Source organism: Psammomys obesus, unplaced genomic scaffold (assembly GCF_907164565.1).
Source record: "Psammomys obesus unplaced genomic scaffold, mPsaObe1.curated_primary_1811, whole genome shotgun sequence".
NCBI classification, from domain to species: domain Eukaryota; kingdom Metazoa; phylum Chordata; class Mammalia; order Rodentia; family Muridae; genus Psammomys; species Psammomys obesus.
Window position 1 is genome coordinate 14,139,432 of NW_026596131.1, and position 23,010 is coordinate 14,162,441.

At 57.3% G+C, this 23,010-nt stretch overlaps 1 protein-coding gene across 2 annotated transcripts in view; it reads right to left on the minus strand.

Moving 5' to 3' along the window:
* Window positions 1-14,014: 14,014 nt before the first annotated feature.
* Tbc1d16 (TBC1 domain family member 16) overlaps window positions 14,015-23,010 on the minus strand; it is a 66,942-nt gene continuing 57,946 nt past the window's right edge. For both annotated transcript variants that reach the window (XM_055592419.1, XM_055592418.1), the window contains exons 10-12: window positions 21,170-21,349; window positions 19,312-19,458; window positions 14,015-18,501 (exon numbers count right to left, since the gene is read on the minus strand). In XM_055592419.1, coding sequence (XP_055448394.1) covers window positions 18,253-18,501; window positions 19,312-19,458; window positions 21,170-21,349 — 576 coding nt within the window. In that variant the 3' untranslated portion in view covers window positions 14,015-18,252. The remainder of the gene's footprint in view (window positions 18,502-19,311; window positions 19,459-21,169; window positions 21,350-23,010) is intronic.

Below are 23,010 nucleotides of genomic sequence, written 5' to 3' on the forward strand. Positions count from 1 at the left end.
AGCCCCCAGGCCAGTTCAGTAGAGAAGGAACTGCACTCAGCTCTAACAGTGCCTAGCTCTCCTATCCCAGTCACTCCTACCTGAGTGCCCTGTTACAGAAGCCCACCCTAGCCCAACCTGACCTGCCCCCACCCCACTGCTCCTGCCAGGCCTGCCCACAGCTGTCCACGCTCTGTTAGGAGGTGTGGAGTGAAACTCCTAAGGCCCAGGCAGAACAGGTCCAACTGCACCCAGCAGCCTGTCCCAAGATCACTGCCTACAGCCACTGAGGTCCCACACCCCGGCTGACCTCTGTACACCCTCTGGTGGCCCTGCGCCAGGCCTTACTCACACAACCGCCAGTGTCAGGGCCTCTCTGGGGAGGCGGGCAGGCCCTGGAGTCTAGGCGCTGTGCCCAGGGCAGGTCCTGCTCTGTTCCTCAGCCTCCCCTTCACAGCCGCCTAGAGAAGTCTCCTCTGGGCACCAGGAAGCTGAATTACCAAGAGAGACTGGGACTTAGTGGCCGGTCCATCCCAGGCTTGGGGGTGGCTAGCGGTGCAATCCACATGAGCCATGGGATTGCCCCGCCTGTGGAGCTGCCTCTCCCCATCTTCCTGGGATTTCTGCAGGCACGAGCCTGGGCGGCTGCAGCTGAGTGGGAGCAGACAGGTGCCCACCTGTGTTCACCTATGAGGTCTGGAGCAGCAGGTATGCTTCCTGTCATTTTCCCTACCCCAACAGGGAGGCCTCCAAGCCCTGGGACTCGGAGCAGAGTGGGGTCTCCACTACCCAACCAGGTGCACCCCTCCTCACTGCCTGTCCTCACACAGCGTGGGTCTCAGCTCCCTTCAGGGCAGGGATGTGCTCCAATGTCTCCTTAGTAACAGCAGTGTCTCCCAGCAACCAGCCCCCTCTAGGGATGGCATCACCCATAGGAGAGGTCCCCAGGAACCCAAGTGTGTCTCTGTGAGTTTCAGACACTCCTGTGTCTGGCAATAGTAAGGGATGATGGCAAGGCACCGTCGGCCAAGGGAAAACCCAGAGCTAGGCCCAGAGCTGTCTGGGAGGCCCCCTACTGGAGCTTCTGAGGGAACCCCAGGGTGGCCACCAGGCCAGCAGCCACAGAGGGAGATGGATAGCCTAAGCCTGGTTGGGGCCTGTTCTTCCCGGACCCTGGGGCTATGACCCATGAAGTCCAAGGCTGTCTCTCTTTCCCATGGGAGCTTGCATTTTAGCAGTATATAAACCAATTGGGACACAGACCTCTTTAAACCCGCCGAACCTACAGGATCCACTTTTGCTGATCACACCTGGAATACCGAGGCCAGGTGTGCGGCCCATGAGCTTGGAGAATCATCCTCATCTGAGTCGTGGAAGCAGAATTTGGGTAGCCTCGGGGTTGAGGCGCCCTTCCTACACCAGGCTGTCCTGGGTTCCAGCCCAGCAGCAAGCCTCAGCATGGCGCACAGGCTCAGCCCACGCAGGCAGGAGCTGTGGCCCTCCCCAAGGTCCCTGCACGAAGACAAGGGCAGAGCTCCAGGGAGGGGCGTGAACAAGCTGGGGCTGGTGGGATGGTGGCCCAGCCCACCCCTCTGCACCTGGTCCCTTGGCCATGGTGGCAATCTTCTGCACCCACTAATCCATAAACCACAGAATACCTGACTCTTGCTGCTGCAGCTCTCAAGGCCTAGAGTGGCCTGGAGAAGGCTGCCTCCTAGAGCCCTGGCCTGGCTCAGTGAGGCTTCACGTGGCCTTGAGTGGCTTTTCAACACCCCCCCCAGCCTCATATTCTCACTCTGTGAAATGGGGCCAACATAAGGCTTCCTGAGCACTGCTGCTTTTCTGATTCGCCTTTGTCCTGCTTTCCACTATGAGCTCTCTGTCGCCTCTCCCCACGGCCCCGGCTCCCTCCCAGGTTCTTCTCTTTCAGCTCCTTCCTGTTTCTCCACTCTCTTTCTTCCCCACTGCTCTCTGCGCCATGTTTCTTTTCTCCAAACAAGCAAACACTGCAGGGGCTCATCCTGCCAGCATTCCCTCCAGTGCCCACTGCCCCTTCCCCAGAGGCTGCCCCCCGTGATCCCAGTCCGGGGGTGCTGTGCTGACATCACAGGCGGGCGTTTATCCACTGCTCCTCACCTAACGCAAATTTCATCCTCGTCCTCTCTGAATCAATTTACTTTTATTGCCTCAGCTGCTCAAAAGCAATTTTTCAAGAGCAAAAAGGTCAGCCCGTCCAACGCTAATCAATTCTCAGAGAGCTCCTGCAAGCCGCCAGGGGAGCCGGGACCGGGACTGCGGTCCTAGCCCTTCCCGCCAGCCCCCTCCCACCGGCCCCCCCCGCCCTCCAGCTCCATCACTTTTATTGCTTCATGATGCCTGTCATTAGCGGTGTGTTTGAGATGCCCCACAGTGTTCTTACAACATAAAACCTGGGCGACTTGAGGAGGGGGGAGCCCGGAGCATTTATAGCCACTAGCCAACTCTGGACAGTAATAGCTGCGCTGATGGATCGCTGATGGGGGGGGAGCAGGAGGCATCCAGCCACTTGTTTAAAGCTCGCAGATAACCAAGCGGCACACTGCAGGATCTGGGTCCTGCCTGCCTGCCTCAGGCACAGCCTCTCCCTCCACACCCTACTACCCTGAACTGGGCGTCTGCCAGCTCCTCCAGCCTGGTCTCCTAAGCACCCCTACCTCGTCTGCCAAGCTGTGGACTCTTAGAACTTCTAAGATTCCATAGATGGGGAAGCTGAGGCCCAATGTCCTGAAGTCTAGAAGGGGCAGACGCAGCCTTGGAACAGACGTGTGGTTTGCATAGCTGTCCTTGTGCACTCCATGCAGCAGAGTCAGGTCTGCGCTCCTTGACCTACATCCCTGACCCCTGACCCCTGAGCCCGGAACACTAGACTCTCATATACCCTGGGACTCCCAGTGCCAGATGCTATCCCTCAGGACTCAGCGGTCCTCAGAGGTACCCCTCTTATAGGCACTCTTAGGTCACTTTTACAGTTAAGGAAACTGAGGCAGAAGGTACAGTTTTATGCCTTTGCCTGCACAGGTGGAAACACACAGTTCAAACGGAGCCCAACTGCCTCCTCTTGGCTCTCGTCATGTCTTCAAAAATGCCACAGGAGGGGCTGGGATGTGGCTCTGGGTGGAGCACTTGCCTAGTTTGTACAAAGCCCTTCTATCTATCCCAGAGCCACAAAATAGGAAGAAAAGCAGTAAGTCTGGAGAGATGACCAACTGGTTAAGAGCTCTTGCAGATGACCCCGGTTCGATTCCCAGCACCCACATGGTGGCTCCCAATCATCTGTAACTCCAGCTCCAGGGGATCCAAAGCCATCTGGCCTCTGTGCTCGCCAGGCAGGCATGTGGCACACAGACACACATACAGGCAAAACAGCTCTGCACGCTAAGAACACCAAGAAGCCACAGGGGCCCAGCTCAGCGCTTGCCACGCAGACACCGGGTCACGCTGGCCAGCTACCCTCGCCCAGTCTGTGAACTCCAGTCTCAAGACCTAAGGTAGAGAACAGCAAAGGAGACACTGCCGTTGACCTATGGCCTCCACACGCTGCGCACAAACACAGACGTGTACCCATGTGCTCAGCACACCCACCTCCGAAATAACCAGGACAAAGACACGGGGTATGAACTGTCCAGGACACGAGCGACAGGGACTGCAGAGTGATGGGGGTAAGGCAGACTGCCCCGTGGTGACAACTTGCCTTCTGGGTGAGGAAATGCTCCGGGCGTGCACAGCTGACGGCCGTGCGACCTGGATGGACATAAGTGCCCTGCAATCATAGACTTAAAAATGAGGACTACCATATTCAGAGCCCTCCGGGGGCTGGAGCGACGGCTCGGGAGTAGAAGCACTTGTTGCTCTTACAGAAGACTTGGGTCCATTCCCAGCACCAACATGGTGGCTCACAAACATCTGTAAGTCCAGCCCCAGGGACTCCGACTCCCTCTTTTGACCTCCACAGGCACCAGGGACACACGTACTGCACATGTTGGCAGAAATACTTGTATACATTAAACAAAATAAACCAGTCTTTTAAAAGAAAGAAGTAAACTGCTTAGGTATTTGGGCCATGCTTTTGGCAAGAGGCCAGGTGGGCCACCGGCTCCTGCCTCTGCAGAAGTGGTCTGTGGTCATGCTCCTAAAAAACAAACAAACAAAAATACAACTGCGGAAAAATGCTGACACCCTCTCACCAGCGAGAGGGTCAGCTCCCTCAGGAAGGCTTTCCCGCTGATGCCACCTGCCCTGGTGGCACCCCGAACACCGTTGCTCATTCTGCACCTGCCCGTGCCATCTGCCTGCACTTGCCCATGAGCTATAGTAAGAGTCCTTGGATTTGCTCTGCAGAGCCTCTGCTTGGGCCAGACCCCTGCCTCGTCATGCTTGGCTCCATGCGGCAGCTCCTGAGCGCTGTCAATTCACGCCGTCAGGTGTGAATAGAACACGTTTCCAGGCTCTCCTGCCTCCCTCGGCCCTGGGTCCTTGCTGGCAGCAGTTCCCTCGGGTCCATGCTGCGCTCTCTGTGTGGCCTTTCAGAGCTTCTACTGTCACCTGGGAGACCCCAAGCCTGCTCCCCTAGGCTTCCTGCGCTGCTCAGGACTCTCAGATCCTTTCTTGTGACTGCAGGGACCCTCCATCGATTTCCAGATTACACACCATGTCTTCAGAAGGCTGGGCCTGTTCCTGTACCCAGGGCAGACAGCTACCCCGTAAAGGCTGCTCCCAGCCTGCCCTGTGGCCTCTGATTCAAGCTCGCCCTCGAAGCACGTCTAGCAGGAGCCCAAAACCTTGTCCGGTCCCGTTGGTCTAGAATCTTAGTTGGGTGCAAAGGCTTAGGGGCTAGGGTAGTGGGGAGGCCTCCTTAGCTCATGCCCTACAGGTGGGGAACTGATTGGGGGTTGGGAGTAGCCATGAGCAAGGCCCTTTTCCTCTGCAGTGTAACCACACCAGGGAGACCTGGTGAGCCCAGCAGGCAAACAGACAGGAGCTTGCCAACACTACGGCCTTGAAGACGTCAGTCCCTTCTGCCATTTTTGTCCCAGGCATGAAAAGTCCTCTGAACAGGCTCCTGGTTAGCTGGAGTTGGCAGTGGCTGAGGCCCCCGGTCAGCTGGGGTTGGCCAGTGGCAGAAGCTCCTGGTTGGATGGGGTTGGCCAGCGGCAGAGGCTGCTGTGTAGACAGGAACCAAAGAGAAGGGAGGCATGAGCCGATGACAGCCTCCGGCCTCTGCACCAGGCAGTGGAACCTGGATGGCTTCCCTGTTCTGGCCACCAGGGCCCCTGCCAAGCCCTCTGGGGCCTCTGCCAAGTCCTTCCAGCAGCAGCAACTGCAGAACATTCTGAGAAATCCCCCGTGGGGTTTTCTCTAGAAGCCTTGTGAGGCAGGAAGTGCCCTGGGGCTGGGCTGAAGGAGCAGGTGGTACCTAGGACTCTGGGGCCAGGCTGGTGACCAGAGGTAGCTCGAGAGGCCCAGCCGGGGCTTCTGCCTGCGAATACACTTCCCTGGCTGGCCGGATTCCACATGACCTAGTTACAGGGCTGGCATCCTCAGAGCGAGGCACCCAGGTCCACAGGGGCTGGGCCAGAGCTAGTCCAGGCCACTGGCTTCAGGATGTGGGTGCTGGCTCCCCACGGCAGCCAGTGACTCCCCAAGGGTGCCTTCTGAATAGCTTTGCCATGTCCCACACAGAAGAATCTTCAGCAATTCTGTCACCCTGAAGTCGTTCAGACCCAGCCATGGTAGGAATGAAAGTTACCAAGTTATTCTATTTCATCAAAGTCTAATTAAAAAAGAAAAAAAAAAAGAAATATTTTTGTTTAACAAGAAACTGAATATTTTAAACAGCCAGTTTGCAAGATACAAACAGTCATACCCGGAGACTTCCCTCTTACCTCCCTGGCTAACCCTCAGGGTGGGTGAGAGCTCCTTGGCCACTTTCTCCCGAGCCCCCACTGCCCTTCAACTCAAGGGCCACACTGCCACCTGAACAAATGAATCACAATGGGACCCATTATAGTCCCAGAGCCATCAAAGAAAGAGAGGGCCGGGGAGGGGGGTGTCCGGCAGTTCTGCCGCACCCGGAGGAGCACAATCAGCCATTGTGGGAGTGTTAGGAGTCCCAGTGATAAGGAGGGAGGCAGGCAAGGCAGGCAAGGCAGCCAGGCCTCCCGAACCAATTGCAAAACAGAATAGAAGGTTCAAGGACCCCAGATAGTGGAGCCCAGGCCAGGGACGGCCCCTTCCACCCTCCGCAGCAGCTCTGTGGATTCCTGTGTCTATCTTTCCTCACATCCCGTGCCCCACTGAGATCAGGACACTGAGCTGGCACCAGTCCAGAGTCTGTCTCCAGTTCAAGCTGGCAGCCACACACTGACTACTCTGTATCTGTTTGTGTCAGTAGACAGGAAACTGAGGCATGGGGGGAGGCTGTCATTGGTAGGATGTGAGTTTGTGGGCTTGAGGCCATGGCTCAGGGCTCCCATCTGACTGCACCGGTTTCTGCGGTTGTCCCTTGGGCTATCTGATTCGTAGGGACAGTGACAGCAGGCCTCCACCCTCTCCCATGACTACCTGGGAACCCAGGCCAAGGTTCGGTGGGGATGACTCCATTTCTTCTTCCGGTCCCCGGTGATCTTATAGAAGCTGCCTTCCCTTTGGGTCTAGGTCCCACGTTTGGTCACCTGCTCTTGAGCTGAAAAGCTGCCCTGATTTGAATCTAGCTAGTCAAGAAGTGACCAACAAGCAAATCATTAAGTCTGTCTGTACCTCAGTTTCCTAGTGTAGGAAAGGGGGGCGAGAATAGCTCTCCCTCTCGTGGCCATGATGAGGATGAGAATTCGTGGCCGAGTTCTAGACCATGCTAGGTGGGTCCCCAGCCCTTCCCTTGGTAGACTAATGGCACCTCGGGGATCCTGTCCCTGTGTGGGCCAGTGCTGGCCATCAGTGAGTCCCTGTTTTGGTCTCTTGTTCCTCACTCCCTGTGACTTGCCGAGGTGGGGGGAGGGCTGCTGGCTGACAGCCAGTGAGTGCCGCCAACCAAGACCCTGAAGCATTCCAGTCTGCCGGCGTGGGGTCCCAGCTGCCCCTCCCCTGTGCGGGGGTCACTGGTCAGCAGGCCCCTCATCAGGACACAGGGTCCACCTCCTCCTAAGAACCTTTCAGCTCTCCATGGGGCTTGAGAAAGCCCTTCCCCTGGCGGCCCCTCCACAGCCTGTCAGGGCCAGTCGCCAGCTCTGACGTCCCTGCCCCTTACCGGAGGATTAAATCAATTTAGGGAAGACGTCCTAGAACACCAGAGGAGACCCTGCCCCTGCTGCAACCGGGGACAGCCAGCAGGGAGGCCGTCCAGTCTCCACCATGACCCCCCAGCCAGAGCAGGGACCTATGGGCACATTCCAGAGCCATACAGGGTGGCAGAGCGCGGCACAGTGGCTTTCTGGGTCTTGGGTATCTTCTGTCCTGCCCCTGTGTCCTCGGCGCTGGCTGGGCAGGACCCTGAAGCTGCTGTGGTTTGACTCTGAACTGTAGCCAGTCCTCCTGCAGCTGAGCAGCCACACTGTGCCCCACTGTGCCCCACTCTGCCCCCTTTGTCTATCTGAGAGTCGTCCGAGAGGTATGGGCACCTGAGGGACAAAGAGTGCACACAGACCCCCAGACCCCTGCAATCAGGTTCCCTCAGCCTGTGGTGATGGAGGCTCAGAGTCGGCGGTGTGTGCTGGGGCTCGAGACAGTATTGGGTAGGACTGTCCTCTGAGCCAAATGACAGCGCCTGGGGGAGTTCAGTTGGGCTCTCTAGCAAAAGATCATTCCAGCTGGGCCTGTCGGCTGTTTGTGGCCCCTCCCCCAGGGCTGCGTAGAGTCACCTGAGCATCCAGCTGCTTCTTACCATGCAACACGCTAACTACACACGGGAAGTGGGGGCTTCATAGGCCAGGGTGCAGTAAAAGCCCCATCTATGTGGCGATGGGAAAGCCATTGTCCCTGCCGAGGAAAGACTTTCCAGTGCTGCCGGGGGAGGAACGGCCACACCCTGGTAAGTGCCCTTCACCTGCTCTCTCTAAGGAAACCCAATAAGCGCATTCGTTCCAGAGCGAGCGTTGCTGGGGTCCTGCCTCTGCTTCTCACTGGGACCTTGCGAGACATTGTTTACGTCTCCCCCTGGGAAAGAATTTAGCAACAGATGGGGACACCCGGGAGAACTTCATGCAGCCTCTCTCTGCACAGGACATTTTTCAAGGAGTCACTCTAGCGCCCTGGCTGCCGTAAGATAGCTCTGAGTGTGCAGAGGACGGGCCACGGCTAGTTCTCGATGCTCTGGGCGTTAAGTTGGAGAGCCATTTGCCACCACTGCCCATATGCAGGTGAGCTACACAAGGCCCGAAGAAGCCAACTTGCCTGAGACCGCACAGCCAAAGAGATGCCTAGAGCAGAACTCAAGGACTCAGGCTGGCTAGATGGTTCTCAGGCCCAGCTGTGCATAGAAGGCATCTCCTATCTCTTATCTCCCTTGATGCTCTGCAAACAGACTCTGCTGGGAAGTAGGGGAATTTCTAATCTTCTTTCTCCCCCCTCTCTCTCTTGACTAGAGCGGTCTCAAATTTGTTATGAAGGTGAGGATGACCTTGAACTTGTGATCCTCCTGCCTGTACCCCCCAGTTGCTGGAATTACAGACCCCCTTCATTCCCCCTAAGTTTATGTACACTGGGTACCAAGCCCAGGGCTTTGGGCATGCTAGGCAAGGTCTCCACAGTTTGAGCTGCACCCCAGCCCCAGGGGTCTTCCTAAAGATTCTATGCCTGAGGGCCAATCTTATCAACACATCTCTGTCTCTTTTATGATGTGTACCCTGGCATGAGTCCATATTGGTGCTGACATTCCTCCAATCAGACAGTATTTGCTGACACCCCCGCCCCAGGGAGGACCCTGGTTTATTAATTTATTATCCTGCAAACACCCAAGAGGCTGCCGCAGTTATAGATCTGTGCCTTACACAAAGGTGGCATCCGAGACCCAGAGAGGGCAGGTGTGGTCCCCAAGGCCATCCTGTGAACTCAGTGTCCTCCCTGCTCATCACTCCTGGCGCTGGGGTGAGGAGCACAGTCAATGGCAGTTGGCCCTATCACCACCTCCTTGAAGTACTTGGTGATTTTTCCCAAGGCTTTTTAAGGTGTGTTCAATGGCAGGCCCTCCGCCGCAGTCGCCCTGTGGAGTACTTGGCATGAGGAGACAGGGGCGGGCATCTTCGGGGAGCTACTCATCCGCCTAAAAGGAGGGGCCCACCAAGGGCCCAGGCGAAGGCTGAGCCAGAGGCAGCCTAGGCTAGGGAGGCTGGCTTGTTTCCCCAAGGCTTCTCGTCCCCATCGCATCCTGTGCTCTTGGCCAGAGAATAATCCTGCGTCTCAAGAGTGCCCCTAGTTCTAATTCTAAGGAAGTTTGTGCTTCCCGCTCTGAGAAGAGACCCTGTGGACTGACAACTGTCTAGGGTCCATGTGCTCAGGATGGCTACCCGCAGCCCCACAGCACATGTGCTGACTTGCCTCAGGGGCAGGAAGAGGTCAAGTTTGCTGGTGTCACTCAGCAGTTCTGTGCCCCACTGCTCAACCCACCCGGGACAGGCGATGGCACCTCCTGACACCTGGCACTCTTTGAGGCCTAGAAGGTCTCTTTCCTATGACTACAGAAATAGAGGCACCATGGGTATGTCAGCTCCCCATAAGGACAGAGAAAGAAGGTCCTCTGAGGGCAAGGTGTCCTGGCTGCAGCTGGCTCCTGGGGTGCCACTTAGGAGTGGGGAGGAACAGGGATAGGTAGGTTCAGAGGGTCTGGGATCAGAGGCCTGGCTTCCACCTAGAGAGAGTGGTCCATGAGGGCCTTGGGCTTCCAGGGCAGTGTGCTTTTCCTTGCACTCCTACGAGCCGGCACGGCGTCCTTGTAATTAGTCTCCCCCATTCCCGGCGTCATAGGTTATTAACACTTACCTAGAGAACGCCTGTTATGATTAGACTGGGTCCTCCTCAGCTTCCCCCCTCTTGCGCTCCCTCAGCTGAGTTCCCTCCCCAGGCTCCCAACTCAGGAGTCCCACAGTCCCTCTCCTGGCCTGCACATCCTCCCCACCCCCACGGCCCTTACTCCTTGCTTTGTAGGCATCTTGCGCACAGCAGCTCTGTGGCACAGCAGGATCAGCGCACTGGGTATGAAATTGGAAGCCGCCACACGGGTCTCTGCCGAGCGGAGCGTGGGATGGCAGGAGCAGGCAGTCTCTTCTGTGGAAGGCTGGATAAGCCCCAAGGAGTCCTCAGGAAGATGCTGTGTCTCACTGTGCACAAGTACTGTCTGGTCCTCTACCCTTGGCCCAGGTAGCGTTCTGCCTGGCCCTCCCCAGAAGCCAGGGCTAGCGAGAAGCCTAGGACTTGCGGGTTTGAATCCCACCATTCTGTGTGTCTTGTGCAGAAGCGTGGCTGGCATCTTTCAAGTAAGCAGGAGCTGAGAGGGGGCAGGGAGACTGGTGCAGCCCATCTACAGACTGGAGGCACAAGTGAGTCTCTGCCTGGCATTATGGGGCACCTGCCTAGCTTCCCCAGTGGAATGAGCTGTATGGAACTCAGGGACTATGGGGTTGGGGCACCCAGGGCTCCCCATACACCTCTAAAAACACTAAGATCTCTCAGGACAGACAGCCCAGAGCCTGGCTGGTTCGGCGAGCCCCAGTTGAATCTCAGGGCTCTTTAGGGTGCCCAGCAACTAGGCTCTTCCTCAGGCTGGAGGGGACGGCTGTGGTCTTTTTGCTTAGCCTGCAGCATCCTGGGGAGTGGAGACATGATGGCCACCATGAAAGGAGAGGAAGGGGAAGCCCAGGCAGGAAGCAGAACCTCCACTTCTAGCCTCCCTGGGCACACCTGCAGACACTGTGTCCCAGCCACCTGACCCTGTCCCAGGTGGAACTGACAGAGCTCATCTGTAAGCATACAGGCCCGCCCAGATACTTCCAGGGACACCAAGCACCCCGTGATTTCATTTACGCTTGTCTGCCTAAGGCAGGCAGTCCTGTGGCCAGCCGAACAGAAAGACCCAAGGATGGGGGAAGGCTCCATCTAAATGAACGCTTTGGTTGGATACTTCCCAGGAACCCACGAGGGTGTGAGCTTCGGGAGACTGAGTGCCCAAGCTTCTGTGGGGAGGGACCCAGCCAGGTGCTCTATGGGCTTGGCACCTGTTGCTGCATCCCGAAATGGTGGCAGGAGGTGGACGGGAGAGAGGGACTCAGCCTGGGGTAATCATGCAGGCCTCTCCTTCCTTCCCTGACCACCTTGAGGAAGCCACTCGTGGGCTCCCACCAGAGTTTACTGTTTTCCAAACAAGCTGGGTTCCCTCCCATGGAGGGGGACACAGCCACAGGGAAGCACACCTCCCTTTTGAGGTCAGAAGCCAGAATGCCCTCACCTAGCATCCTACACATGGGTGGTCCTCATGGCCTGGTGAGTGGAGCCTTCACTGGCAGCAACTGCTCCTGGGCCTGGCCGAGCCACACACACAGCACTTAGAGCCCCTGGGGGGAGAGGGATGGACAGAATGTCCTGGGATAGGACAACCTGCATGTTCTCTTGGCAGCGCCTCCCGAAGCCACTAGTGTCCTTGTCCAGGACTTCCCAAAAGAAGTGTGGGAAATACACTGCTGGGTGCTCCCTCCTCGAGCACTTCGCAGCCTTGACGCCCACACAGCCTCCTTTTAAACAGCCCTGCCCTTCGCCTTCTGCTGCCTCTTCTGTTAGCTGTGTGTTGCTCTCATCTTCTGCTTGTGCCCGCAGCTGGTGTTCACATGCTGGCCACAGATCTTAACCGAACCACCGAAGTCCTGGCCTCTTGCTCTACCCCGCCCTGGCCCTTGGCCACGCCCACTGTTGTGCCATACTGTTCCCATCGCCTTTCAGCCGAGAGACCCCTGGCCTTGATGGCTTTTCCTATTGCGTCTGTGCATGGGTGCTTATGGCCAGAGATAAGCGATCTTTCTCCCAAATGTGTCTCAGTTCAGCGGGCACTCCCACTCTGTGGTAGACAGTGGGTGGCTAGAGCCAGGTGCTGTGCCCAGCTGAGGACTCTGTGTCCTCACTGGAGCCTCCTCGAGGCATCATGAGCTCAGAAGACTCTGTCATCCTTGGAAATGTGACACGTCTCCCTCTGTCTGAGGTCAAAGGACCAGTAGAACCTGGCCACAGGCCAATTTCCTACTTGAAGATGAAGCAGCTTTTCCACCCTGTTTAAATCATCCCAGCCCCCGCCTCACACACACAGGAGCCAGATAGCCGTAGAGGGAGGAGGACGAGGGTCTGGAAAGGTGGGCAGGCATCTGTCCCTAAGTGCTAAAATCACCCACCTGGCCAGTGGCAGGTGTCCTCTGGTCCTCGGAGGGTGAGTGGCATCCAGCCCGGGCCTTCAGAAGGGTAGGGCAGCAGGCAGCTGCCCTGGTAACTGCAGAAGCGGCTGGCCCGGGTCTCCTCATTACGGGGAGTCTGCTGAGATGCCCTTACCCTACACGTTGGACACAGGTGTGGTGCTGCTTGAGCACAAGAGCCCAGACAACGCACAGACAGAGCCTGGCCTTGAAAAAGAGTGATCTGGTGACAAGGAGGGCTCAGTGTGGAGCCCAGGGCATGCTTTGGGAGTGAATAACCCACCTTTTCTGGACTCCTAGCTTGTCAAGCAATGGAGGAGGGCCCTTACAATCAGGACTGCTCTGGAGTGATGGGGCAGAGACAGGCTTTGGCTGGGGTAAAGGGAGGCAGGTGATGAACATTGCTGCTCAGGGCTGGTGGGAGTGGGGAGGTGCTGAAGCAGTGGGGAGTTCAAGGTTTGCCTAGCTGCAGGCACAGAAGTGTGGGTGGCCTTGTCCACTTGAAGGTCTTACCATGTGTTGCAGGCCTAAGGAATTCCACATAATTCTACCTTATTTCAGTGGGCTGTGAGTGTCCAGTCTGGGGCTCACAATGGGGTCATCAAGGACCCTCAGCACCTGTGACGGCTGGCCAATGACCGTCCTTCCCTCCATGCCCCTGCTGCAGTGTCACAGGCTGCAGAGCTGCCGAGGCCATGTGCACCTGCCTGGCTTCTCCTGTCCCTTTGGCCACTGGTCATGTCCCGCATCTCACACTCAGTGCACTGACAGCTAGAGCTTAGCTTCCAGGCAGGCTGGGCCAGCAGCCCTCCTGCTTCCAAGTGGATGGAATTTTCTCTATAGGGAACTAGGCTCAGCACCCTCATGAGCTAGTATTCCAGGCTTGGCTGGCACCTTCCAATCCTCACCAGGGTGCACCAGGCATGCCTATGTCCAAACAAGGACAGATAGGTAGGTGGACAGAGCCTTGCCATGGCAACCCCCGGAGGCACACATACCAAGTCCACCCACCCTCTGGCTCCTCCAGCCCCTGCAGGGGCACACCAGTATATACACAAGCCACGTTCAAGCAGCTCAACGGTCCCAAAGCTTTTGCAGGGCCTAGACTCTTGTGTACCTTCTCATCAGCCCTAGAGTCCATGTCCCTGTGACTAGCTCCCAGAGCTGGTTAAACAGTAGGGCTCAGTGATGCTGCCTGAACTCCCTTTTAACACCCAGCCCACACCCACCAAGTTTCAATACACTATTTGTCTTGGAAAGCAAGGTCACACAGGCTTGCTCAGGCAGAGCAGGGCAGCTACAGCTCCGTCAGATGCTGTTAGGGTTTCCAGACATTGGGTAGCCTGGACTCTGTGTGCCCAGTAAGCACTCCTGAGTTCGCTGAGCCTCTTTTCTCCACTGCCAGGCCCAGCATGACAGCCACGCTCTTGCCCTTCTGGTTCTGCACCTCAGGCCTTACCAGATCCCCTCCCCACTACTCTCAGAGCAGCCAAGGAGCTGGGCAGGCTGGTGGCTTCTGAAGGCCCTCACAGCTCTTCCACGGAGCCTCTCTGCCCAACCCCGACCTGGCCACTCTCTCCAGGCTTTCTCTCAAGGCTCAGGACCATGTGTGTGGCAATACTATTTTATTTGTTTTGTGTGGAATCAATGAGAGTCATGATTAACAGGGGTCATGGTGACCAGTCCTGACCTTGACCGGAAGGGGACTGCTTAAAAAAACAAAACACAACAGAGAAACTACTCACTTCCTATTAGACATCAGCAGTGGGCATACTTCATTACTTTAAAAACAAAACCAAACACACGAAAAGGCGTCTTCCTTATCCTCAAAGTGTGGACGAAAAACTGTCATGTGACTTGACCTCTGCGCACCCGAGGTGCCGCCTTCCCACCTGGAACTGAACAGGGTGTATTTAAAGGCCTGGTGGTGGCAGGATCTGCATGCAGCTACTTAGGAAGTCTGAGTCCTCGTGAAAGGATCTCCCCCGAGAGGGGCGATGCCATCCACAGCAGAGCTTTGCGCGTGTGCAGACAGGCGCAGGCCGAGACCGCAGCCGAGGTGGCCTTGTGGCTCATTTTTCTTCAGGGTAGGCGTGGGTGACATAGAGTGAGCATTACTGAGAGTGTGCGACCTGCAGCAGGGTGGATATGAGAGGGGACTTTGTTGACTCCACACCAGGGAGAGCTTTCAACTGGGAGTGGACAGCCCCTCTCCGGAGGGTCACTGCCTCGGAAGGCTAAGGCCAGCGGGCTCTTCCCTGAGTGGCAGGTGAGGTCCCTGGGCCATGGTCAGCCACCCTCATAGCAGCTTTAAATGGACGTCTCCAGAGCAGTCTTTTAAAGGAGCCTGTTGGAGAGTCTTGCTCCTTTTACAGAAGAGGAAACGGGCTGAGGGGACCCCTCACTGGGGAAGCTCTGGGGTAAACTGGCTTCTTAAGACTTGGGGAGATCCCTCTAGGCCAGGTTAGCCCAGAACAAAATGCACCACAATCTCCACAGAAACACAAGACTGATATCCAGTAGCTGCTTGGCTCTTCAGGGACTCTAGGGATCTGGCAGGTCCAGCCTCAGGCTGGAGAGTCTCCCGGTCCTCCCTGGAGGCCCAGCTGGGTGGCAGCTCTGGCCCACCTCTAACCCTGCAAAGCTTTCCACCTCCCTTGTGGGCAGGGTGGCCTCCGGGGACCTCTGCCAGGCTCCCTCCCTCTGTGTGGCCAGCCCAGGGTATTCCCGGCACCCCCGGCCTGCCCACAGTGGAAGGGAGCCTCCAGGGGAGGCTGCAGGTGGACTCCTGGCACTGTGGGGGTTGGGTGTGTCACTTCGTGGGGCAGCAGGCCCCAAGTCCACATCCTGCCCCTTGGTTCAGCAAAACAGCAAAAGGCAAATGCAGGAGGAGAGGGAGACACCTTTCGGTGTCACTGACCCCTGACCCAGCCTACAGTCCTCTCCCCAGCCCTTTATTCTATCCCCCTCCATGTACAGGGCCATCAAAGGCACCAGCTCCAGGAGACCCTCCTTGGGACCAGTGTCCTGTCTGGCAAGGGCTTCCCACCACTTTTAGCAAAAGCTCAAAACTCGACACCCAAACCGTCCCTTCCTGAACATAGTACGTCCCCCCACCCCACCCGATCAGGGTTGGACTGGTCAGGATCTCCTTCCGCAGACTGCCCAGACCAAGGCTCCGAAGAGGGTCGAAGTCCTCCTCAGCAGAGATGGGCTAGGACTACGGCACCTGAGGTGGAAGTGTCTGGTAAAGCACTGTCTTCTCTCTTCTCAGTGAGGGCAGTCTCTGGCCCTGAGGCAGGAACACACTGCAACCCGGCCCTCTCCCCTTGCTGCCCGCCCCTCCCCACACACTGTCCCCTCTTCTGGGCGAATGAGTCAGAACTGAGTGCCCTTTCCACGCAGGCTTCAAGCCTCACCCCTGCCAGCACACACACACACACACACACACACACACACACATACACACATATCAAAGGTGTCCTTCCTTTCCAGAGCCTCGATGATATCAGGCAATGCCGGTCGTCAGCACAGACATTAGCAGTGGGGCATGCGCACACAGGCGTGCTGGCCAATAGCATTAAGCGTCATTTTAAAAAATGGGTTAAATAAGCCTCGTGGCCAGGGGATGGTGTGCGGGCTGATTACCCGTGATTTGTATGTCTTGGCGGTGGGAAGGCTAGAAGTCTAATGACTGAATTATCACCCTAATGCCTTTTGCTGGCTGGGAATAATCCTGGGCTAACAGCTGCCACCGGGTATCTGGCTGGTTTCCTCTAATTGCATCCAGATTAAGGCTGTTGTTCTGTGCTGGGCCTCAGAGCAGAGCAGGGCTCTGAGGGCCCACACACCATGTCTGGCTGCAGAGGCCCCAGCTAGCCTGATGCTGCAGGTAACACCAGGGTCCGGTAATCCAGGGCACTGGGGGGGAGGAGCCTGGTCCAAGGCTGTCACGGGACAGTCTGGGTCAGCTGAGGAGCAGGGGCTGGGCACTGTGGGAGCTGGACCCTCAGAATCAGAGTCAGCAGAGCGAAGGTGTAGGAGTTGGGGTGCAGCACGGGAGCAAGATCCTGGGAAAGGAGTGGCCTGCATCTAGATTTCCTGAGGCGGGAGGCGGCTGGGACCCCTCTGAGTTACCTGACTACTGAGAGAAAACCCCGAGACGAGGGTTCGCTTTCCACTGCTGGATGCTGGCTTCACCCATTCAACCTGCTTTGCCCGGAGAGGTGGTTAGCATGTGCGGCACCCACCAACACTTAGAGAAAACACTGCTCGTTTCCACCTCTACCACCATGGGGTGACCTAAGACCCAGAAGCCAGTGTTGCCTCACACCTATACACTTCATGTGCCCATGGCGATCCAGAGATGGTGGCCCAGAAACGAATGAGCAAGACTGCCTAAGACCAGAACCACCCAGCCTCACTGCTGATCCCACACGCTCGGCACAGGTCACAGCACACGGTTCTAGGCCTCTGAGGCTCTGTGTGTGCCCTATATTCTGCTACTGTGGTGACAGACAGTGGGTATGCCTGCTTGTGGCCCCAGCTTCCAGAAAGTCAAAAGCCAGTACAGAAAGCAAGTCGGGGGAGGGTGAGCCCATTCCTCATAATGGACAGTACCCCCAAGGTCAGGGAAACCCCCTCCTCCCCAAAGGCTCTTCCTAGATGGCCCCATATCCTCAGGAGTGCCTGCAGAGTGGGGACAGGCTCACAGGAGAATGGGAGAGCTGAGAAGGGAGACTGTAAGAGCCCCGGCCCTCTCTTGTTCTGATAAGCACCTTTTAAACTCGGCACCGTCCTGCAGCGCCACTCTCAGGGAGAGAAGCCAATGACAGCGGGCACCTCCACCTACCCTGAGGCTGCATTCCCCACGAGGAGTCAGCGCCTGAGGAAGGAATCAGGCTCCTTGCTTGCACCAGCTTTCGGTTCACTGGCTAGGAATGTTCTGGAACACACCTTTATCCAAGCACAATCCTTAGCTTTGGAGGACGAGGGTCACCTTTTCCTTTTTAACATTCAGTGTCCCAGTGGCGCTCGGCCGGCAGAGATGCCAAGGACAGAAGCTCCCTAGGTCCTGCATGGAGGCAGAGGCACCTCCCAGCCATCAGATGTCTTTCTTGGCTGGGAGTTACACACTTCCCCTTCCCCAGGACCACAAATTTCTCTTCAGAGGACCTCATGGTTGTACACACCACGCCCATCAACCCTTTCCGGCCCCAGTGTGTTGAAGAGGGGACAAACCTCAGATCCTCAGAGGAGGACCCCAGTGGGGGGACATCTGACCCTTGTCCACCAGCCTGTGCCTTGGGCTCAGGGTAGCGTGTCCTTCCCATGGCAGGGCACAGAACACTCACATGGACACCATGGGAGGCCCAGGTCTCTCTCAAGCTTTTCTTTCCTTGTGCTCTCTCTGTCTCTCTGTGCCCTCCCTCCCCTTTCTTTTTTTCAGACCAGTCTTGCAGCTGTGGCCAAGAAGCTTCAGTAGTGGGCTTGACTCGCTCAGATGACAGCCCTGCTCCTCCGAGTCCCTGGTGCTGGTGTAAGGGTGAGGCCTTTTCTAGACCCTGCTTTGCCCACAGCTTGCGGAGGCTCCTGGCCTCTGCTGGAATACCCAACCAGCCTGCATTCCAGCGGCGTAGCTGGACATCCTGGGCCAGCCTCTCAGGAGCTGGGTTCTTGGGACAGCTGATACGTGCTGTCGCTTCTAGAGTCTGATTCTGTCACCATGACAAGGTTCTCTTCACATTGGCCAGAGGCATTTCCTTGTGTTCCCTCCATGTCCATCCCCACCCCCTCCCACTTACCCAGGCCCTCAAGGAGGTCCCCTCAGCCCTGGTCAGGGGCAAGGGCTTTCCTATCTGCGGAAACCAAATGCCTCCCTCGCTGCCTTTGGGGTCTTCTTGCCTTCTCTTGGGGGCTTGGGTGGCGGCATGTCCACTGTGCCCCCGTAGGGACAGCTCTCTGAGCCCGGGTGGTGGCCGGCACACTCCACAGCTGGCATGTACCCGCTGTCCCACATGCCTGTCCCACACAGCTTGCACAGGTCATGCAGGCTGCAGGGGATCCGGGGCAGAAGGTGGAACTGGTACAGGAGACTCCTGGCCTGCAGAAAGAGGACAGGCTAAGAGGACAGCAAGGCCATCAGGACACGAGAAGAGTGAGGAGTACGGCAGCAGGGGCCACGCCCATGGGCTTACTATGTGGGGACAGCACAGTGGCCTGGGCATCCACTGGCTGCTAAAAAGGGACCATGAGATACTTGGGCAGTTTAGGTCACAAATTCCCAACCGGCATTGGGGAGGATGAAGAAAAGCAGAACGGCACTGCCCCACACTGCCCTTCCTGCCCCTTTGCAGGGCCTCTCTAACCCAGTCCCAGCGCCCCCTGCCCCTGCCTGTTACCCGCAGCCCCGTGCAGTGCAGCGATGGGCCTGAAGCCCGAACTCCAAACACCACCAGCTGAAGTGGGAATCGGGGGTGGCTGAGTCAAGGTCACCTTTCCTCCCAAGAAGCCACATCCTCCCCAGGCTCTGCCTCCTCTTCCTCACTTCCCTAGCTGTGGACTAGAAGGAGGCACTCCTGGGCAGGGGGACTGGCCGGACACTCATGCATCGTAGCAGCTGAAAGAGGCTGTCAGGTGGCGGCCCCTGAGGTCCATGAGGACAAAGCAGGGACACAATAGCATCACTGGGCTGATGGCACTGCAGCGGGTGCCAGTCCCCTTGGAGAAAGCCCAGCAAGGCAGGTGAGGGGCAGGATGGAGCTCACGTGCAGAACTCTGCAAAACGGGAGCTGAGCCCATGTGCCGGCTAGGGTTCTGTGGTGTGGACAGGGCTTCATGGGCAGGGGCAGGGCTGTACGGTACATGGCCTGCTTATGTGCAGGCCTGATAGGCCGGACCGGGCAGTGCCCACCTTCCTGAGCACCAGCTCTCCATTCATGTGCATGGCCAGGTTTCCAAAGTGCAGGAGCATCTGGTCTGTGGCCAGTTGTTGCTCAATGACGTCGTCCCCATAGATGGCCACAATGGCCACACAGATGAACAGGTGGAAGTAGTCCGTCTGCAGAGAGACAGCGAGCTCAGAGACGGCCCTGCTAGAACTCGGTCCTGGGTCTAGTTCAGGCCCTCCTGGTTCAGGCCCATGCTGGCAGGCAGGTTCCTGGGCTCGGAAACCTGCACCTCCCCACCTAAAGACAGGGCCAGTGGCACTTAAGTCCCCATCCTGGACTGCCCAGCCATCTTCTCAGTTCCCGAAGGAATGTAAGGATGGGAGAGCGAGACACAGTCTACAGGGATGGAGCCAGCGCAGGGGGCAAATCCCAGCTCCTGGGGCAGGTGCGCAGCAGCTACTGTGTGCTCTTTCCCTTCGAAGGCCTCACCTGCCAGTGGCTCCACTCTGGTGCTCACTCCTGCTTCACTACCCACCTCTGTCTTTCCGCTCCCCCTATCCCTGGCTGATAAGGGGAGGAGGGTGGTTCTAGATGTGCTCACTGATCCCCAAATCTGAAGGCAACATGAACTTGTTTTGTGGGTTTTGAACCAGACGACAGCCAACAGGGGCTGAGGAGTGGGTACTGCCAATGCCTCAGAAGACGGCTGGGGTGACTTCCTCATGACTCAGCCTCCCCGGTCACTTCTGAGTGTTCTGTCTAGAGCAGTCTTATGTCTGGGATGCGCTGGCAAGCGGCCGGGTCGACGTTTCAGGTGGCAGAGGGACAATGCTGGGGGAAGAGGACGGAGCTGTGCCCTGGACACACGGATGGCACGGTTTTTGTTTGTGCACGCCTGCCTGTACTGTGTACCTGGAGCTTTGTGTAGGTGCATATGAGGCTGGAAGGGGTATCCCAGGGGCTCTCAGGGACCTGGAGCTCAGCAAGTAGGCTGGACTGGCGAGCGAGCCCTGGCGGTTTGCCTGTGTCTGCTTCCCCAGCACAGGGCCTAAGCGGATGTGCCACTCCTGCTGTTTTTTTTTTTGTTTTTTTTTTCCAAGACAGGTTGGCACTGTGTAGCCCTGACCTTACTGGAACTCACAAAAAAAAAAAAGTCTATCTGCCTCCCCAGTGCCAGGGTTAAAAGTGTGCACCACCTCGCCTGGCGTGCCTGGCTTTTTAAAAACACGGTTCAGGGACTCCACTGGAAGCTTGCAAGGCAGGCACTTCACCCATGGAGTAATCGCTGCTACCTTTGGTGTGGTGGTTGTTGCTATTATGGCTGACGGAGTCAAAAGGACCTGCCGACGTTCTTACACGGGTGGCCTGGGTGTTAAAACTGTGCAGCAGCTGCCCTGTGGTCAGAGGGGGGCTGATGGAGGAGACCCTAATCACTGTGAATGTAGGTGGGTGCCAGCTGCACTGACCCAGGCTCCCTCGAGAGCCCTGTGAAGGCAGGAGCTCAGGGTGGCCCAGCAGTCCCAGGGGGCAGGGCAGGAAGCACTGGCCACAGCAGGTGGGCACATCCATCCTGGGCTTCCTGACTGCCCCGTGGTGCTGATGCAGTCTCTCCCGCCGACTGGCCGTGACAAAAGGGAGCTCAGACCAGAATGCAGTAATGATCGTGTTGGCCATCAATTTACATTGATTTCAATTACATGGGAGGTGAGGTCTGAACCCAGCTGCCTGGAAAAGAGCGGCTGTGGAAGGCTGTGGGAGGGGGGTGGAGCGAGGAGGAGGAGACAGCCCCCCCCAGAGGAGGCTTGGAGTGACCCCAGGACCCTATTTCCCACACTGGCTAGGTGCAGGATGCTAACTTAGGTGTGGCTCTTGTCCCCTCACCTGGTAGTGGGCCCAGCAGGCCTCCCAGATGCGCAGGGCCTCCGCCTCAGGAAACTCCCGCTTGAAGCAGAGTAGGAGCCAGCGGTGGCAGAAGAGCATCTGGAGGCCATCCTCGCCCAGCGACACCAGGTGCTGGTAGAAGCGCTGGTGCGTCAGACGGAGCAGCTCCCGCAGGTACAGCTGGGGGAGGGAGCGGAGGGGGCGTTAGCCAGGCTCTGGGCAAGCCTGCCTGTCAGGGCCAAGCTGCCTACCAGGGCTACGGAGGCTGCTACCGGCAGTACTTTCAACCCTGAAAGCACACACAGAGAAGTCTCCGCCAAACACGTCAGCCAGCTACTAGGTCAACTTACATTGGAACCTTCTGTGTGTCTTCTGTCTCTCCTTCTCCCTTTCTCTCCCTTCCTCTCTCTCTGACTCTTTCTCCTCTCTCCCTCTTTCTCCTCTCTCCCTCTTTCTCTCTCCCTTCCCCTGACTCTCTCTCAGCCTCTCTCCCTCTCCCTCTTTTCCTCTCTCCCCTCCCCCTCTGTGTATGTTTGTAGGCCAGAGGCGGACACAGAGTGCCTTCTAGCAGTTTGCCTTATTTTATTCTTTAAAAACGGAGCTGATTTATGTGTGTGACTGATCTGCCTGCATGGATGTCTGTGCACCGAATCGGTGCCTGGTGTTTGTGGGGCCAGGAGAAGGGGCTGGATTCTTTGGAAGTGGAGTTACAGATGGCTGGGAGCCACCATACGGCTGCTGGGATCCAGGTCAAGTCCAGGTCCTGAGCAGGAGCAGCAAGTGCTCTTAACCACCGAGCCACCTCTGCAGTCCTTATTTTACTCTTAAATTACATCTATGCTGATACGTGTTTACATCACGCATGTAGACTGTGCATGTCACTTCAGGTGGCCGAGGAGACCAGAGGCGTTAGATCTCTCAGACAATGGTGAGCTGCCTGGTGCAGGTGCTGGAAATCGAACCCGGGCCCTCTACAGGAGCAGCACATACTAACCTCTGAGCCATCTTTCCGGCTCGACCACCTTGAGACCTAGTCCCTCCCTGAACCTGAACCTAGAGTTTGCCGATTAGCTAGACAGGTTGGGCAGCAAGCTCCAGGGATCCACCTGTCTGAGCTTCCTTGTGCACGCACACCCAGCGTTTAACCTGGGTGCTGGGGACCTCACGCTTTGCTGTCTGAGTCACCTCCCTGGCCTCCACCACTGGAAGCCTGCTCACACCCGTCAGCCAGTTCATCTTAGATTTAAAAGATATTCTAGAAGGAGGCTGGGGTATAGCCCCAAGCGTAGTGTGATCTCCGGGGTGGTCAAGAGCGCTGACTCAGTGTGAAGTCATCCCCCAGCCTCAGCCGGCCCCTGGGGGCTGTTTCTCATGGATGCCTGACCAGGCAGAGTGAGCCCCTTCCATTCCGCCATGGTCCAGCGGCGCCCAGAGCTAATTAAGGGAGGGTACGTGTTCCTGGTGTTCTGTGCGTCAGGTCACCAGGCTATTTCTGGCAGCACAGGGTGGGGGCTATGGACTTCACTGACGCCGAGAGAAAACCAGGCTCCAGCAGCTAATGAGTCACTGGCCACGAGCCGCCAGGTTGATGGCGTCAGACCCTGTAATTGCCTCCCTGGGTACCGTGGAAACCTGACATCACAGGGATGCAGGATGAGGCAGGGGCCTGGTTGGGGTCGGTCTCCTGCTGAGCACAGCGGGGGTGGGGCGCTCGAGACCACACCTCTCCTAGGCTAGCGCCTGGAGCTGTGTGGTTCTGGAGTCCAGGGGTCCTTCCTGACTGGTGAGGATCTCCACTCTGGCCCGAGGAAGGTCAAGGCCACCGTGTAGCTGACAGCTCT